Below are 18891 nucleotides of genomic sequence, written 5' to 3'. Positions count from 1 at the left end.
TGCTCAGGAAACCGTGCGCCATTGATTCCCCGCAGGCTTTTGATGGATCCCCATAATAACAATGACCTTTCAAAGCCTCACTATTTACACATAAAAAGCAGAGCAGCCCATAATTCAGAGGGAGGGTGGCCGGATCAGTCCATGAGAGTTTACGCGCACACGTGAAGCTGTTTACTTTACACCGTGACCTTCACGCGTGTTGGAGCCGTTTTGAGTGACATGAATGTTTCTCCCTGCCTCTCCGTGAACGTTTTTACGCGCTGTCCATCACATCTCTGATTCCCGGCTCCGGCTCGGACAACACGCGCCGACTGTCAATTCACCGCTGACGAATGTGGATGGGAAGGATATTTATTTTATTTTACTTAATTTTTTAAAATCCTCTTTTTAAATCGCATCGTCCAACGAGAGTGATCAAACTTCATTTGGCCCATCGCTGCCTGATTTGTATGCAGGAAAGGGAGAAGGAGACGGAGAAGCGGTGCGCACTACGTTTGTAACGAGCCACTTTCATGAGTGGGTGGGCTTACAACCGAAGGGTTTGGCTGTGGGAACCGGCGGCGGGGACGTGGATCCGACAGACGGGAGCTGTCCAAAAGTCTGCTGCAAACCCATCCGCGCGGTAAAAAAAAAAAAAACCCACACACAAACACACAAACCACACGTCTGCGCCGCGACGTGGAAGGACAACATGAAGGAGAAGAGCCTGATTGAGACTGCAAAGATGCAGGGCAACATGATGGTAAGGTGGCTGTTTTCTTTTCTTTTTTTTTCTGATTCCTGCGCATAGCATGACGCCGATGGAGTCGTTATGTTGTGATTAAAATCTCCCAGGAAGTATGGCGTGTTTCGCTTGCCCGTTTGCGCTCTGACGCACGTCCGAAGCTGTAGAATTGAGTGTATTTAACATGAAGTTTTGTGGTTTTTTTTTTTTTTTGCATCCTATCGCAGAGATTTAGGGATATCACATGTCCTTCTCGTCTCACAATAACAACCCAAAGTTTTCCCTCTTGTTTCATGTGTCATATCATAATAATCGCTGAGTTGCTCCTCCTTCTTTTGCTTTGTTCCCACAGTTCCTGAGTGAGGGTCATAGGTAACCTTTAGCCCAAGGAGGGTCCCATTAATATTTCACTGCATCTGAAGCTGTGAGGTGCAGGATATAATATATCCCTATTACTTGCCAGCTGCAGGCTGCTACCTATGTATGAGAGGAATGAGTGAACCCCTTAATGTCCTGTGGGTCTCTTTCAAAAGGCTTTTTTACTCCTTTTGAATTGGTGAATATTAAAGTTAATCTGTGCGTTAACGCTGTATTTCATGCCTTTAAGTTAACCGAAATGTGCTGACGTGGTTTTAACTGTGACCTGCATGGTCGCCTGTCTTTGTTCCGGGGGGCAGTTATCGTGTTTTCTAAGTGTATTTCTTCGATTCTTTATTTTTTTTTTTGTTATATAGCTGAATAAGCTGTGTGCTCTGCAAACACTCCAGGCCATTTTGGAAGATGTGGGACACAGCTGTGTGGAGTCAGGCTTTTCCTAATGATTGCTTCTCTCGCTCTCCTTTCCCGTGGCCCTGTACTTTTCTGTGAAAGTGTGTTTAGTCGATTTTCTTTTAAATCTCCACATTCAAACATAAACAGTGGTGCTTTTTTTTGCCAAAAAAGGGGAGCGATGTGTTCATATAAAGGGAATATTTTTGCTGGTGTTTTCGTAGCCGGGGAGAATTTAGAGCCTGAAACAGTCACTAACGCGGTTGACGATATAATAAGAGAATTGTTGTGGTTGTTTTCTTGCTGAATTTGATGCAAATATTGATTGTGCTCTTGCACATTTACATTTACTGAAGCTCTAATATGAAAGTTTATTTCCCCCCGGACGTCAGAGAACCTCCCAAATCTCTCACACTACTTGCGAGCAGAGACATTTTTCTTTTTTGGAAATTGAATTGTTCTTTTTTTAAAAGGTTTTTTTCCGGGCCTGTCTCTGCCACAGTATTTGAGCAGGCAGAGAAAGCACCTCCTATAACGTCTTTATCTCAGTTTGCTGCCACACTCTTGACATTTGTTAGTCCATTTTTGGCTTCTGCACTGAGATCTACATCCCGTCACTTCAGGTTACTGAGCTGCATGCCCTGGAGCTTCTCGGGGTTCTCCTGTTGTTCTTGAAGCACGTTCCCAGCTTTCTTTCTGGCTTTTCTGGATACATTTTAGCCCCATTTCAACCTTCACTCTTACCACTTGCGTTTCCATTGTCATGTGTTGGAAATGTTTGTGTCGGTCATCACACTGCACTGCGTCTAAACTGCGTCATAGCGAGCTGAGGTTCGCCGTTCCTCACTAGCCCTTCAAATGGCAGTCTCCAAAGGGTTATGGGATTATTCCCAGATTAGCCAAATCCAGTTTGAAGAGGTTTTTCTGACCTGTCTCTGGTAATGCATAGAGTCCAAAAATGTTATGTTGAATCTCTAGCAAAATTGGAATTGGAAATTTGGATTGGATTTGAACCCTAAATATGCAGCAAAGGGTTAATTCAAGGCAACACGCTGTAATAAGAGCGGGCTGTTGTCACCGTCATGTGACAAGGACAAGGTTGGAGCATTATGTTTTTGAAATGGGTGATTGTGGCTAGCCACACCTGCATTGACGCAGTGGCTAGCATTGTTGCCTCACATCAAGAACGCTACCAGGATGCCCCATGTGACCCTTATGTGGATAATGTGGTAGAAAATGGATGGACGAATGATAACTCTTTTAGTTGCAAGAAGAAATCCGTCAACTTCTACTTCTCACTTGATTTATAATGCTAGTAATCATTAATGGTTTGTTTTACTTGTCGTCTTCAAAGGAACATGATGCCAGTTTTGTAAGTTGACACCAGTGCGATTGAACGCCAGCGTTGTCCAGTAGGAGCATGGTTGCAGGTGACGTCTGTAATTTGACGGGCAAACCTCAAAAAATGGCTGAGCAAATTGTGAATCTTGAAGCATCGTAGCAGGAGTTTGTTTTGCAACTGGAAGTCTATGTCAGTATTCGTAGATACTCGCAGGTGTGATCTCTGCAGTGTATCCGACAAAATAAGTGGTTTCGTGCTGTCCCTAAATTTCCAGGGCTGGATTTCACCACAGGTCAGTAGTTATTGACCCAATCGGCTGCTAAATGATCAGATCCCTAGAGTTTGATTTAGCAGGTGGCAAAGTCTAGTGGTTCACTTAAGCGTCAACATGACAGCTTTATTGCGCCACATGATTGCCTCCTGCACAATGAGCCGATACTCGTGGGACTGCAGGCTAACTGTAGCGTCTCAGCGTGTGGTCCTCTCAATAATGGGGAGAAACCCGCGCCGCGTGGTTCCTGACCACCAGTTGTGACGGTTGGATATTGTTCTTCGCTGAGGATTCTGCCTGTGTGTGAGACAGGTAGCCGCTTGGAAATCGGACGCCAAAACAGCTCCAAGGTGTTGTGCCGGCACAGGAAATTGCTGCTAATCAAGTCTGCATTCAGATGCCTGCAGGGGTAATGACAGCAAAGATGTTACCATGGGATACGTGGGGCTATTATCTTGCATGTTCACCCGTGGTACAGCGTTGTGGAAATTCCGCACGCTTGATGTCCGCAGATGTATGAGCGTCTGGCACAGGTTTGAGAAGCCACTCCAAAAAAAAACGGCTCTTGTTTACTCCAGCTCTTCCACTTTGTCCTGTTTTTTTTGTTTTTTTTGTTGTCTAATTGTCTCCCTGACATGAAAAACATCCCCATTCAAGGTTGCAGGAGGCAGCTTTGTTGTACGACTAATGATTTGTTTCTCGGGGGCTGAAATTAAAATGAAAAATATTAAGACCTGGTGGAGGCCTTCAAAAGTCTAACCGAGAAAAGTCCTGTTGTCATGGTTATAGTATTTAAAACTTTGTTATGAGTAAACACTCATAACGGTGTTTCTCGTCTCATTAACTTCAAAGTCTGCACTGTGTGACCCGCGTATTCGTTTTAAGCTGGCGTGACTTTAGAGGTATGATGAAGAGGTGATAAATGAGAATTTTGGTAATAAATGTTTTATATTCATGCCAAGTGAGGAGAAGAAGAAGGAAAAAAAGACATCTGCTGCTGTAAATTATATGCAAGTAGGTCATTTACATCAAATATCCAGTAGGCCAACGATGATAATATGTGTTCCTTGTGTTTTATATGAGATTATAATAAACACTGAACCGTTTTTTGATGGGATTTTATAAGGCTAATGTGAATGAATCGATTTATTTTCAGACAAAAGTGTCAGAAAAGTGTAAGAATATAGTATTTACCTGGTTTCAGAGAATGTTGATCAGTCAATTTTCATGATTTCTTTCTCATATGGAGCAGAGAAACCTGGAATATTCACATTTAAGAATCTGGAAAACCAGAGAACCATCTCAACAGAATGAAGATTTAATTTAACTAGCACTGAAATTAATTTGTATCGGCCAGTACGTTTAATCTGAGTCGCAACGTTTTCATTATTAATTAAACTACAACCTCACCAGGACTTTTTCAATACAGACATGTTTTGGTGTCGGCTAACATTAGTCCAGCTGTAATTAAGATCCCTACTATTTAACGTCTGTGACGTTAATTGAATTCAAACCCAGTTAATTAGATTTTTAAGGGTTGAAAAGTCCATCATTTCTTGGGTTTCAGTGTACGTGACAAACTAGAGTTAACATTTCCTTGACCTGATCCAATCCAACTTTATTCTTAAAGCTCTTTTAAAGACAAATAAAATATAAAAAAGACAAACAATAAAATACTGTAGAAAGTATAAATAATACATAACTGAACAATTCAGGAAGTAGGAATCTGTTTTCATAGTTATGAATACAGCGAAAGTTGATTTATAATATATAATATGCTGTTCTTTGATTTTCGATTGAATGACAATGATTATATAGATAGATGGTCTAAACATAAAAAGTTAATATGCTTAGACTGTAATGAAAATCAAACCATTAATGTCACTAAAAAACAATAGTGTGTAAGAATAATAATATAAGACATTAAGCAGCTGACATTTTTAACATAAGCTTATTCTCTACACAAGCCCCACACTGTAAACACTGTTATCTTTATTTGAGATCGGCCTAATTCGCCGCATGTTCACCGTACATTTTCTCCAGACTGGAAGCAGATGTGCTGCTGTTTACACTCCGCCTCCGCTGTGTTCGTCACACAGCTGTTCGCGGGTGCTGCACAACTTGCTCCGGGGCGTCTTCTGGGCCCCCTGACGACACGAGTGTGTGTTTTGATGGAGGACCACCTCCCGCGTGATTCGGCGCTGCCTCTGAGCACTTAATGTCTTATCAATACGGCCCTCGTGGCCGCCGGCCAGCACGTAGGTGTTGTGTCAATAGCTCACGTCACTTGTTTTCATGCCTGGCTGCTGCACGATCACGTGAAGAAGAAGTGAAGTCGCAGCACTTTTTTTTCTGTCCACCCTCCGCGTGCTCGCTGCTTTTATCGATCGCGGTGCGATGCCTCCTGCAACATGGTTTTCCAGACACTTGGTCTCTGTGCACCTGTTACCACTGTCCTATAGTGAGTGTGTGAGTGAGTCAGTGTCAGCATTATGGCTCTAAAGACACTGATGTTGCTGCTACAATCAGACTTCTGGTGACCGGTTTAGGACAAATGGGGTTTTTCACATGTTTTCTGACGTGTGATTTGACTCACGATGTATATTTTTTTATGTCAAGCCTAAATTACATTTTCTTCTGGTTATGGGGCTGTCATGTTTTTATCTAAAATTCAGTAACCCAAACATATTTGACGAGGGGTCTCAAACTTGCGGCTGGCCAGTCGATGTCCTGCGGCCCTACACTTATTTTGGAACTATTAAATTCAACATTTAATTATATATAAGCTTGTCTAGTGTTTTAATTACAATTGTCTTCATGTATATGTTGATTTAATGTTTCATTTCTGTCCGTGTTTATTATTTTTGTCTAATACCAATCCAATACCAATAATTTTTTGTTGTGAACTATATATCAAAACACTTTTACTTTGAAATGGTGTGCAATGTCATTAATGCAACAGCATGATGGATTATCAAGATATCATTTTCATTTTCTAATCACTAAACTGTTAATTTTTCCCCATTGCCAACAATGGGGAAAATTTTTGTCATTTTACCCGGCCCCTCCTGACCAGACTAGAAGTTCACTGGCCCCCAGGACATTTTGAGCTTGAGGTGTAGACAATCGGCATTCAAATTCCAGATACATTTTCAAAGGGGTGTGTGGCCTCAATAGTCCTGCAGTAAGTAGTTTTCTATGTGCCTGTGATTGAGGAACAGCATTGATATTCAACTGTATTTGCATTAAGTCTACATTATGCTACAGAATATGATTTATCAGCTATATTTAATTATTCCTCTTAATTCCCATGAATTGCTATAAATGGAAAGTTTCCAATTTTGGAAATTCTACAGAAATGTTGCCATGCTACTGGGGTTTAATGACTGCAGTGCACATAAGTTTAATAAAACAAACAAACTACAGTTCCCAAGTAGCGCCTCAGTGAAATGGTCAATTTTTTTACACAATGCTATGAATCATATTCATCTTTGGGGCTGTTGGCATACTATAAGCATAGCATTTAATGTAAGGTAGTGTATTTTTTTTTCCCGGCCATTATGTGTTCTACTGTATACATGTTGCAGCCTAACAATCAAATTTGCAGCCTTTGCCATTCACTGAAATTGTGATTTCAATTAACCTGACATCAGGTGTTAGAAAGAAAGTCTCCAAATCATGCATTTCATTATCAAATATTTACTTTTTGTTAATTATCTACCACTACTACTTATCATAACCCCGATGTGACACCTTCAACTAAAACTAAGATCAGCGTGTGATCATTATAAGCAAAACAGAATCTCAAATTTAAGAGGAAAGTCCTGCAGCTTCTTTGGTGTGTTTTTCTTTTTTTTTTGTGATGAATGGCCTCAGTGATTACTGGTGATGGATACATCACTCTACACGACACTGATCATTATGCTTTTGTTCCGTGGGTCATAAAACAAGACGTATTATAAATAAATTGCTGTTACTCACTCGTGACGCAAAAGTGAGCTCTCTCTTTTCTTTTGATGCCACTGGCGAAGTTCCCCCCATGTTTTTGCTTATTCATTCATACTTTTGGGATATTTATGTTAGTGATTGGAGTCGTAGCTTTTTGCGAAATCAGAAAAAAAGCACAAGTCTGAGACTGGGGGGGGGACTTGATTTATGCTGACCTTTATGCAGGCCACAGTTTCTCCGTGCACACCAGCAGCATTTCATTAGGCTCACTGGAATCCATCAAACTCACTGTTTCTCCCTTGGCTACATTTGTTTGTTGGACGATCAAGTGAGGCTGGCAGATGGCTGGAGTCGTCAGCTTTAGGAGCTGAAATCTTATGACAAGGGTAGTTATTTGGATTTTATTCCCTCTCCTGAGACACCATCTTGCCTCATAAAGCATAGACGCGCCATTTGTTTTGTATTATTTACCCGTTTGTTCGTTTGAGTCAAAAAAACCAACCCAAATACTAAATGTAATTGAATGTGAATGTAGTCACAGTGAAAACAACAACAAACACCACCCTCATATTAGAAAATACAAGACTATTTCTTTAAAACAGGGCCAGACCAACCATTTCAACTCTCTTGCTAAGCTAGGCTAGAGCTCTAAGCTATTGCGATGCTAGCTGTAGCTTCATTAACCCATAACTTTGGCCAACTATTGTCCTTACTTGTCTTTATTTTCATTACAGCTGTATTATTTACATTATTTTCCTGTCTCCACATGGTGTCGCTGCTCAAATGAATGAGGGGAAGTTAGCTGGCCAAAGAAGAGTGAGTTTACAGCAGGTTAATGGCAGAGAACGCTACGTTAAGAGGACTTTATGCACTTTGTTCTCCATGTTGTGAATAAATAGAGAAATCCTGCACTTTTAACTTTTCACTTTAATGTTTTTTCATTGGCTTGCAAGACATTAACTATCACAGAATCCTTGTATTCTGATGTCATTGGTAACATACCGTATCATGAGGTACCCTGTGTACCCATCATATAATCAAAAAATGATTTGATTAACAGTACTACAGTACATCTACAAATGGAAGTCATTATATGACTTATTGTCACACCAAAGGTTTTGCTTCCGAAATTAGATTTTTAGCAATTCTCTTCTCCACAAGGTATTGATTATGTAAAGCAAATTGGTCAAAAATGGGCAAAACAAAACCTGGTTATTGATGAGATACTTTTTAATACAATATTTAGTGGTGTAAGTTCATTGTAAAAGTTGTACGCCTGCAGATAGTACAATTGTGGAGATGGCAGGTCCGTTCAATTATTCCTGATTTAATAATTATTAGTTACTATGGCAATAAGAGACCGACATACGAAACAGCTGGTATCAGTTTCTTGAATCAGCCACTGATTGTGCAGCTTGTCCTTAAAAGCCTCTAAGAACAAGTCATATTGTTAGTTTGTGGTTTCCAGTTTGCTTCAGTCACTTTGCCAAACAGAGAATTAAATCAGTGAGTAATTGTTTCGTTTCGGCTCTGATAATACAGCCAGTCCAAGACCATCTCTTCATTATTCCACTTAACTGCTGCTGTTGCTAACCCTGCTGCTACGCTTTTCACACCTTCTGCTTTGTTTTGTCATTTTCTATGTCCCACATGAAACCGCCGTTGGCGTTCAGGCGCCCTTTTTTCCCTGCTTGTGCATACGCTATCTGTTGTGTCTGTCTGCCGCAGCCTTTACTTGGCCCTCTGCAATCAATCACCACTTAGCAGGGCTGAACCACGCTGAGTGCCCCCTGCGAAATAATGAGTATACAGTATCTGAATATTTCATAGCGCCCGCCCCATTCATCCCCGCTTCGTTTGCATCTTGAATGTGAGGGCCCGGGCTAGTTAAAGGCCTGATTGCCACTGTGTTCGTCCTTTTATGAGGAGATGAGATAATTGGCCTTGTTCAAGTAGCCGTGTTGATTTTTTCCTTCTCTGTTTTTATGTGTGCCGGTTATTCATCACGGTGAAACTGAGACGGTCTCGGCGTGGCTCATCCAACACTCAATACACCGTTTGTGTGAGTGACTTATACTCTCTATCCATGAAGTGCACTGATGATATGAATTCAGGTAAGAGCCGCTGTAACTTATTGATTGATATAACAAAGTTGCGGAGGAGGAGATGGACACATTTTTCCAATTACTATTATGGGGCTTTTCCATTATACAGTTCTAGCTCTACTCGGTTCTATAAGGGATAGTACCTGGGGCTTTTCCACTACGGTCCCAACTCGACCCATAATCTGCTACCTCCTTGACTATTTATTTATGTATTTCTTTTTTTTATGTTCAAGGAAGAGAACTTATAACTACATCTGCTGCAACATGTGTAGGCAAAATATTATGTTAATTTCACTACATAAGGGACTAAATGACCTCTGTAGTTGGGAGCAGGGAAAATCAGCACAAACACTCTGGATATGTCGGCGTATCAGATACGGGTATGTTGACACCAAAAGTGAAGCGTTCATGTGAATGACGCAACAACCAGTCGTAAAGACGCAACATTTCAAATTAAGATATTTCAACTGAAGCCCGTCAGCTCCTCTCTTGTTTTTGTAAGAACTGGCACATTTTCACAGGTTGTTGAGTAACGTAACCCCAAAATGTTCTTGATGTCTGCTGTGAACACGCCATTAGTTTTCCCAAAACAGATGTCACGCAATGACCTTGACAACAAACAAACGTCTCTAAACTCATCTCGTGCAAGTTTTTCGAGCTTCCGCTCTCATAACCGAGAGAATCACTGGAATGAATGAAAACTGCCTGTGAGGAAGAAAATTAATTCAACAGCATATGGTACACTTTGGGTAGTGGACAGCAATAACTGTCTGCGTGCTTTGTAGTTAATGGTGTAAAACAGCCGAAACTCATCAAAATGTAGCCTTTGGCTTGATCACAGTTGAAATGTGGATTGTCCGCGAGGCGATGCAACTCGGTAGCAGGAACAATTTGGGAAATATGTTGTTCCTTCAGGCGGCTTTTGGGGTTGTGGAAAATGACTGTGTTTTGATTAATTCAGCTGCCGGCCACGCCGTGTGTGTGTGTGTGTGTGTGTGTAGTTGGGAATATGTGAGTACACATTATATATCATAATCGCAGCCTCCTCCGTTTTTCATTCCGCGACTATCTTGACCCCCGGAGTAAGGAGGAGAAAAGATGATAGTCTCTCAGGTTTCCTCATTTGCTCGGTTTGTCCGCTTTGTGCTCGGCATTAACGATGATTTTTGCCATTTCCCTCGGCAACACTTGTTAGGACTCTGACATGAAAAGCTGGTTTCCACCACTTACATGTGGCCCTCAGAGTAATTGCATTTCACAGGGAGACTGTGTGCCCAGAGTGAGCGAGCAGATGACTCAATTTGTCTGTAATCTCTACATCACAGCAGCCTTTACCATTTTATACATACCACTGATAGGGGGAAGGTAAAATGAGGAGAAACACTTGAATGGCTCTGTCTTTTCCCGCAGTAATCTTGTGTGACAAGGGGTAAACACGAGAGTTTCCAGTGACTGATGGGGAGAGACAGGCGGGGTGAATGACAGAGGCGGCAGATGGAGAGACGGAGGCAAAACAAAGGTTTTAATGCCCAGTTTCTGACTTTCAAATTACACCGCACAGTCCAGCATGATGAGAGAGTTTGGAAACCCATTTCTAACGATAGCTGTGGAAAAAGCTCAGAGAAGATTATCTGCATTCTGTCGGACTGGGCAGAGAAATATCTGTTGGAGTCGTGAGAGTAAAAGGCAGCAGAGCTTGGGAGTCTGACAGTGATGTCTAGCAGGGTTGACATGAGTCTCCAATTTCAAACTTGATAGCAGTGAAAATACTCGGGACTTGATAACGTTTTTTAGATACCGTGCGTGTGCGGACTAAATATCAGTGAAGGCTCATTATTTACCCTTTCATCGACCCCTTCAATCATCTATCTAGTGGACAGCACATGCTGTCAATCGCAGTGTCCACACCCGAATACGTCTCATGTTTTATCATCGTTTTGACATGATGTGCTATTGGCAGCCCGTGACTGAGCAGAAGGGCCATTTTGACAGTACTTACAGTAACTCTATTAGTTTTATTTATTTGCTTTTCCATTAGGTATAGTACACAATACCTAGTGCTTTTTTTAGGGATGCACCGAATTGGCCGATTTTCACGTGATCAGCCATGACCGACGTCCGGCCGGTCAGACGGTCAGAGATATGCCGATTTTATGCCAGTCAGAAGCACTTGCACGCCGTTTGATCAACAGTGCGCAGCAACGGCAGCACATGTTGTAATGCGAGCTGGTGGGGAGGCTAACGGGTTAGCAGTTAGCAGAGGCTCCGGATAGCAAGTTAGCTCAGAGAGTCGACAGACAGAGAAGTGGGGTTTTCCACACGGCAGCTTTATTCTACAGTATTTGCATCGACCGTAGCCAGGTCTCCACGGCACTACGATCACTAATCATACATGAACAGTAAGACGTAGACAGTACAACCAGCACCAACTCGTTACTGAGAGTTCCTTCTTAGGGATGTCCACGGTGCATTTATCTGTTAACCTGTTCCATTTCTTTTAACAGACATTTCATGACTGAAAAGTTGGTTGTATTTCTATGTTAGAATTTTATATTAAAGAAAAGATAGAAAATAAATCTCTCTGTGTTCTGTAAAGTGGTTTGAAAAAATGAAGTCGGAAAGGAAAGCAACTTTATTTTCATTATACAACTGCTATTGCACAACGAAATGTCGAGGTCAGATGGAGGGTTGATCAGAGCCGCTGCGACTGAGCGCGTCGCCACAAGGGACCAACCTGACCGAATGCAACTAACATTCTAACATGTTTTTTGAAACCCACGCAGACATGGGGAGAACATGCAAACTCCACACAGAAAGGTCCCAGACCAGGACTTGAACCCAGCACCTTTTTGTTGTGAGGCAACAGTGCTAACCAATACTAACCACTGCGCTACCATGCCGCCTTTTTAGCGGTGTATCCCTACTTTTTTTTTGTGCCTACTCTGTCGAGGTTCCAAGTAGGCTTAGCCGATGCTAAAAGTGACATCAACAGAGGACTGCCGGACACTGATTGGTCAGATATCCAGGTTATGTAGACTCTGAGATGAGGCATGCATCTCCATAGTCCAAGACTGACATAAAAGTAACCAGCCTCTATTTGGATTAAAAGAGAGGCAGGATTCAATCCTGGAATTGAAACCCATGTATGATATCCAAACCGAGTAGAGCCGTGTAGTGCTAGAAGTGTGAAATGGAAAAGTGTCAGTTGCTCATTGTTAATGGGACACGCCAAATTGACCCAGGGGGGCCACATCCAGTGTTCTCCGAGTTCCCGGATAAACTGGGGAGTGTTGTGTCAGCAAGAGCGTCCAGCATACAAATCAAATATGAGAATCATTCACTGTTTTCACGCCCAGAGAGGAAGAAGCTGAAAAAAAGTAACTATGAAGTCACAAACACCAGTCATGATGTCACTCATAAGATTCCAAACCTACAGCCAGGCTCCTATTGGATGATACTGCATTATTGTCTATTTTCCAATAACTTGGGATTGAGGCAAATTTTCTGAGAGAGTTCCATTCAAAATGACTTACTTTTGCAACCAGCATATGGCGCCCCCTTGTGACTATACAGTATATTTTTACTTCCTGAAACCCCCCAATGTACTTGTACAATCTATGGTGTAAAACCTAGTATTGGCATGTTACGTATGCCATTTTATATCTTTTAACGTCCTGTACAATCAAGAGCTGCTGGGGGATGTGAATTTCCCCCATGGGTATTAGTAGGTATACGTATTTATCTATCTATTTGAACAGTTTTTTTTGTTCTTGGTGTCTTCTGCAGCACTTGGCATCTGTAATGTCTGTTTACCGACTCCTTCACTCTCTCATGTGTACCTTAATTAAACTCTTACTGCAAATGCACAACTTTTTTAAAAGAATGCCGTGTTGAACGCTCTGACGTCGAGGTTGTGCTCCTGCTTGTAGAAGAGCCCACTTCCTGAGGCTTTATCGTCCCCCTATTGGACCATTCTCTCTCCGCCTATTGCCATCAGGCGATCCCGCGTATGATTAATCTGTGCCATTTGAGTTCTGGCAGAGGAAGTTAGGGGGAAAGTGCCGCCTTGAATTCTGGGTAATTATGCACAGCCTGCTCTATCTGGGTTCTTAGCTGCATTTGCTAGGGCTTTTTTGTGTGCATGGTCATACACCAACAGATTCCATTAGCCCTTCTTTTTTTTTCTTCCCTTCCCTTCCCCTTTTGTGTCGTGTACTCTCTCAGCGTCGTGTCCATCTTCTAAGTAAGCAGCTTCACTTACAGCTGTGACATCAGACAGATGTTCGGCCTCCATGTTGTCGCACTCCCTGTTGTGTGGTAGAGCTGCCATAGGCAGTTTCCCCGGCGTTGAGTGGCTGTCTAATGAGATCATTAAACCCAGCCAACCAGACAGAAAATGAAAAAGCACCTGTTGTAATGGGGAATATTGTGTATTCCCTAAACATTAGAGCAATATTGCCTCACGGAGCATTGAGAGACCATCCTGCACTGCTAAATTAACTTTTGTGCATCCATGCCTTGTGTCGCCGTTATATTATTAATTATGATATGGATGTTAGGGATTCATTTGAATTAATTGGAGGTCCCTCAAATGCCCCACGGACTGTCATTTTCTCTGCATATTATATGAAACTCTGAGGGTATGGTCGTGCCATGCATATATGAACCTGTTTTTTTCCTTTCTTTTCAAAACTGAATTTGTGTTTGATTTGATGTTAATGGCAAAATAGAGCTACAGTGTAAAACACATGCTTTTGTTATGGTATATAAAGTACTTGTAATGCATCTGTTTTTAACCTCATTTGACCCAGACAAACTGTGTAAGTAAAAGGGTTTAATGCTGTTTAAGTTACAGTAAATTGTATGCATCAATCTTACAGTCAGCGCTTGTGTTTGCCTCAATAATTTACAGTTAAGTGGTGGAAATGACAACAAGACAGACGGCAACGGGCCTCAAAATGCTGGGAGCGGACATTAGAAGCAGATGCAAATACTGTGTTTTACCTGTGATCGCTAGCAGTTACTCAAACTGGCAAAAGCTGGCATTATGAAAAATGGCGAGGGTCGGCCTAACGTGGACGCGAGATAAGGGAACAGGTGTTTTGGTCTAGGTAAATTCAATTATTTCAAGATTTATTGTGACTGTCTGTCCTGTCTCCAGAGCGTGTAACTGTGAACTACTGAGGTGATCAAAACGTAGGCACGTAATACAGCTACAGTGAGTCAAGTTAGCTTTCGTTAGGTGTAACTCGATGTTAAGGAGGTACAAATTGATAGGTTTTCAGCACCAAATCCAGCTCCAGACCAAAGACACGCAGTTTCGGGTTTAACTGGAGACTCCACACGGCTCGTACAGCTCTGCTGCTGAGCATGAATGTTTGTTTTCTCTCCGTATGTCGAGCCCATTAATGCCAGTGACATTCTGCCTCTCGGTGAATGTCAGCTGGGGCTTGGCTTCGTCTCCCTCAGCGACCTTCAAAGAAAAAGCAGTATTGATCAGTCTTCCACAAATGCTGGGTCACCTCCTAAAAGTGGGTCACGGGGCCAAATTGAGAGGGTCACAGTATAAAAGAAATTGCAAGAGCAGCCAATCCTGTTTATACTGGTATAGTTTGATGTTGCATTCAACAGCTCCGTCGCTGTAAATTTGCTGGTAAACTGCCCACTTCAGCCCCCCCCCGTCAATTACGTTGCAGCACATGTCTTCACAGAGAGCACCGTTTTCCAACAAACACTGAACTCTGTGGATTTGACCTTTTTAAATGCAACTGCAAACTTTCCGCTCCTCGCGCCACGTCTCCCACCCGCTCGACGAGGACAACAACGAGGAGCGAGAAAACCTGAATGCCGAGCGCAGACAGCGAGCAAAAGAGCCTTGAATCACAAACGCCAGACATATTTTTCAGACTATGTCACAGCTCACCACTGTAGCATGAGCAGTAGCAAGAACTTAGCACTAACTAATAAACCTGGTACAGAGGGAGAGAGATGTCTCCTCTTACTGAAATTGATGCATTTTGCACAATGTCCCTTAACGTGAATAAATCCAGTAAACTAAATTAAACTTAGCCAACACTGCATTAACTTGATTGCTGCAAAGTTTGGGCTGTGATTTAATGACTGGAGATTAATATGGGTTCCCCAAAGCCACTGCTATGAATAATGGATGGATCACTTGATAGCAGTGTTAATTTTGATCTAGTTTTACTTATAGTCTTATGACTAAAATATGACTAAAAGTAAATGGTATTTTATGGTACTTTAGCTACCTAAGATGTTTCAGTTTTAGTCGACATAGATATAACTGTTTTGATATGAAATCCAACATTAGCAGGGTTGGTGGTTTGTTTCTATTTAAGCTGCTCTGGATGACTTGCTTCCAAATGTGGCTTCATGTTCGTTGTCTTTTTCCTTTTCAGTTTAGCTCCCCATGGTTTATGAAGGGTTTTCTCTTCTGTAAAGCATCGTACGTCAACATTTCTACCACTTTCCTGGCGTGTATATCAAGCCAATCTCCATATCTCACAAAGACTCTGACGTTCTCTTCTCAATTGATTGATTCTCTTCCTATTTTCTTCTAGTTTTTATTCGTTAACATAAGTGGCGTTAGATTTCGTCCAAACATCTCATGTTGTCAGTGGGAAAAAGGTTTGCAGTGTCGTTTAAATCAGGCTTCCTTCTTCTTAAAACAACAGATGATGAGTGTTGGAAAGATTCTGCCGACACAAGGCTTGTATGAACAAAGAGAACTTTATTGTTGCAAGTCTACAGTCCTACAGACATTAAGTCGGATCCTGGAAAACCCGTAACCACACATTTTAAAGCCTTGTCACTCCTGGTCTTCACATGATCTCATGCTCTTTTTACCTTTTGAACCTAAATTTCCAATGCACGACAATAGCAACATGTTTGTCGGCTCTATCCAGAAAACAGGAAACACCTGGGTTCTCTCCCATCAGATCTAAGCCTCCCTCCATTAACTCCCTTTTGGGTTTTATTTGGATTCTAATTAATTTCATATAAGGACCAAAGGAGTTGAGATGGAGGCTATACAAAAACAAGAATTAGCTTCTGTTAATGTGTTAATCTAAGTCCAATACTCCAATAGTTTTCATCAGCGGAATGAATACCGCTTGATAGCTTAAGAAGATAATTGATAAGTCGTAACAAGGAATGTGTATGAATCAGGGAACAGCATTTCTACACACATGGCATGACCGTGTGTGACTGTGTGCTACACACACTGACTGGAGCATCCATACACTCCTGTACTGTATGTCTCATACTGGCAGCTCAGTGAAGCCGAATTAATAGATTACAGTAGCATCCGAGGTGCGTTTGCCAGCACCCACTGCTTGGGCAGATGCTCACTGGCAGGTTTCCTGCGACCCAGCAGTGCAGCGTGGCGTCATCGGCGTCACATGCTGCACCCTCGCACACATCCAGGGGGGAAAGATTTACACCTGGCTGCATTACGACTGGGCTGGATACCAACATTTCTTGGCCGGTGTCAGGAAGCAACTTTGGCTTGAGGTAGTGCGTATAGTAAAAGCTTCACCCGTCTTAAATCAGGCTTTTACTGGTTGCCAGTGAGCAACTTTTCATTAGTTTTCTCAAATGATGAAGGACGATGAAGGGCATGCCACTTTTTTGGGGGGGAGAGAAAACTGAGTTTGCAGCCCTGCGATGGACCAACAAACTGTCCACGGTGTGACTCCGCCTATACTCCCCTATGTCAGCTGAGAGTTGTCTTTCAATTGGAAGGTTGTGTGTTCGATTACGCTAGTCTCCACTAGTCTGCACGCTGATGTGTCCTTGGACAAGACACTGGACCCCATGTTGCTCCTGATGAGCCGTGCTGACAGCGTGTGAATCAGTATAGAAGATGTTTTCGTTACCAAACCCATTCATTATGTGAAATAAGTTATTTGCCATAATTTCAATATTTTTTCAAGTTTTTGAGTTTCTGTACTGTGCAAGAGGGCAAAAGAAGCTCTCAGTGAATGTTGCTATCACTGTCCGTCTCCCCTCTGTGATTAGAAGCTAAAGCTGGCTTCGGCTGCGTTTTTGTCAGCACGTATTGATCGTGGGGGGAAAATACCCGGAGTGTGACACGGCCACTTTGTCATGAGCAGTTGTGCACCACACCCAGTGCCACTACACAGGTGCAATCCATCATGCCGTATTGACTCGCCTCAGCTTCTTCCTGCCCATCAGTTATTATCTTTGGTCAAGGCTTGAGCACTGTGCTCAGAGGATTTTTTTTTTTTCATCATAGATGGTGTGAGGGGATGCCTCCAGCTTTTGGAGTTTTAGGGCCCGACACTCAGACTTTGGGATGTACCAGCAGGGAGAGAAACATTTTAAATCTTTTTAATAAAAAAAGTGTGTATTACAGATGATAGTGGAGTAGGGCTGAAATGTTGCCTACTAACGTTAGTACTGCTGAGTCTGTACAAGCATGTGCCGTTTTACTTCCAGTATTTCACATTTACCCTCTGACACTGTCTTCTCACTGACATCTTCCTCGGTGCTTACTTCTCCTCAACAAGCCTTTGGCATTTCATTTTTCGCGGCGAACAAGATTGGAAAAAAATAGCTGAAGAGTGGACTGATAGATTTGGGCCATAATGAGAAGGGCCCTGACTCATGTTGACAGGTGAGAGTGTATCTCAGCGCCCCCTGGAGCCTCGGAAAGGTCAACGTGCCTCTTAATCAAACATCAGGCGGGCCGGGGCTGCCGTCAGCTGTACACTGCTGCTTCTTGCTCCCTGCTGAGAATAAAGTTCACTCCCATCTGCTCCCCGAGCCACAAAAAGGTAGTCGTTACGCTCTAATAAAAGCTGTCATGAGGCAGTCATTTTGAGGCGCAGGCTCATGAAGAAGAGGCTTTCATGTTCTGAAGTCAGTTCTCTCAGCTACATAGTGTTCACGCTCAAGATTTCCCTTTGAGTCGGAGATGTGGTCTCTTGTCAAGGTCAACTTTTAAAGGCTGATACATTAACAATAATCTAATTACGGTATGAAAAAGCTGATTTATTCCAGAGCTAATAGCCTCCTAGCCAAACATATCATGCTATTCCAAGCCAATTTGCAATAAGAATATTAATTCCAATATTTAAAAAAGATTTTTGTTTGACTGCATTGGTAAAAAAAAAAAATAGATAAATAAGTAAAAAATAGGCAGCAATGGTGAACATTTGTTCAGTAGACTGCATTAATAACATTTACAAGGTTCACTGAATGCATCACAAAAGACGGGATTGGTTAGTGGACTCTGTATATAAATAGTAGATCTAGTCTTCTAGTTTGTCAGTTAAAGTGAGAAAACACTTTTGTGGTTTCAATCACGAGTTTCGGTTCTTAACTAGAACATAATATCAAGTTTCTAAGTTATGTTCCCATTTAGAGGAAAACGGACAATGTAGTACAGCACGAGTGGACACTAGTGTGATTGACAGAAATCGTGGATCTTGAGGCTTTAATATGGGACTGTTGAGTGTGTTTGCAGAAATAAAGACATTTACGAGGCTCATTGTATGCACCTCTAAACTCAACACACTCTGGATTCTGTTTCTGTCCTGTGAGTCTTCCGCTTATCCGGGTCCGTGTAGCCCCCTTAGCAAGGAAGCCCTGACCGCCCTCTCCCTAGCCCGTTCTGCCTAGGTGGATCCCAAGGTGTTCCCAGTAAGTCCTGGGTTTGCCCCGAGGTCTCCTCCCAAAAGGACATGAC

At 42.3% G+C, this 18891-nt stretch overlaps 1 protein-coding gene across 1 annotated transcript in view; it reads left to right on the top strand.

The window, feature by feature from the left end:
• The first annotated feature begins 425 nt into the window (after window positions 1-425).
• Window positions 426-18891, top strand: part of LOC122778534 (dipeptidyl aminopeptidase-like protein 6) — a 213030-nt gene continuing 194564 nt past the window's right edge. The window contains exon 1 of the mRNA XM_044040560.1: window positions 426-742. Within this exon, the coding sequence (XP_043896495.1) occupies window positions 692-742 (51 nt within the window). The 5' untranslated portion in view covers window positions 426-691. The remainder of the gene's footprint in view (window positions 743-18891) is intronic.

This window comes from Solea senegalensis, linkage group LG1 (genome assembly GCF_019176455.1).
Source record: "Solea senegalensis isolate Sse05_10M linkage group LG1, IFAPA_SoseM_1, whole genome shotgun sequence".
Classification (NCBI taxonomy): Eukaryota; Metazoa; Chordata; class Actinopteri; order Pleuronectiformes; family Soleidae; genus Solea; species Solea senegalensis.
The sequence above is the reverse complement of the archived record's forward strand: the minus strand, read 5'-3'. Positions and strand labels throughout refer to the sequence as shown.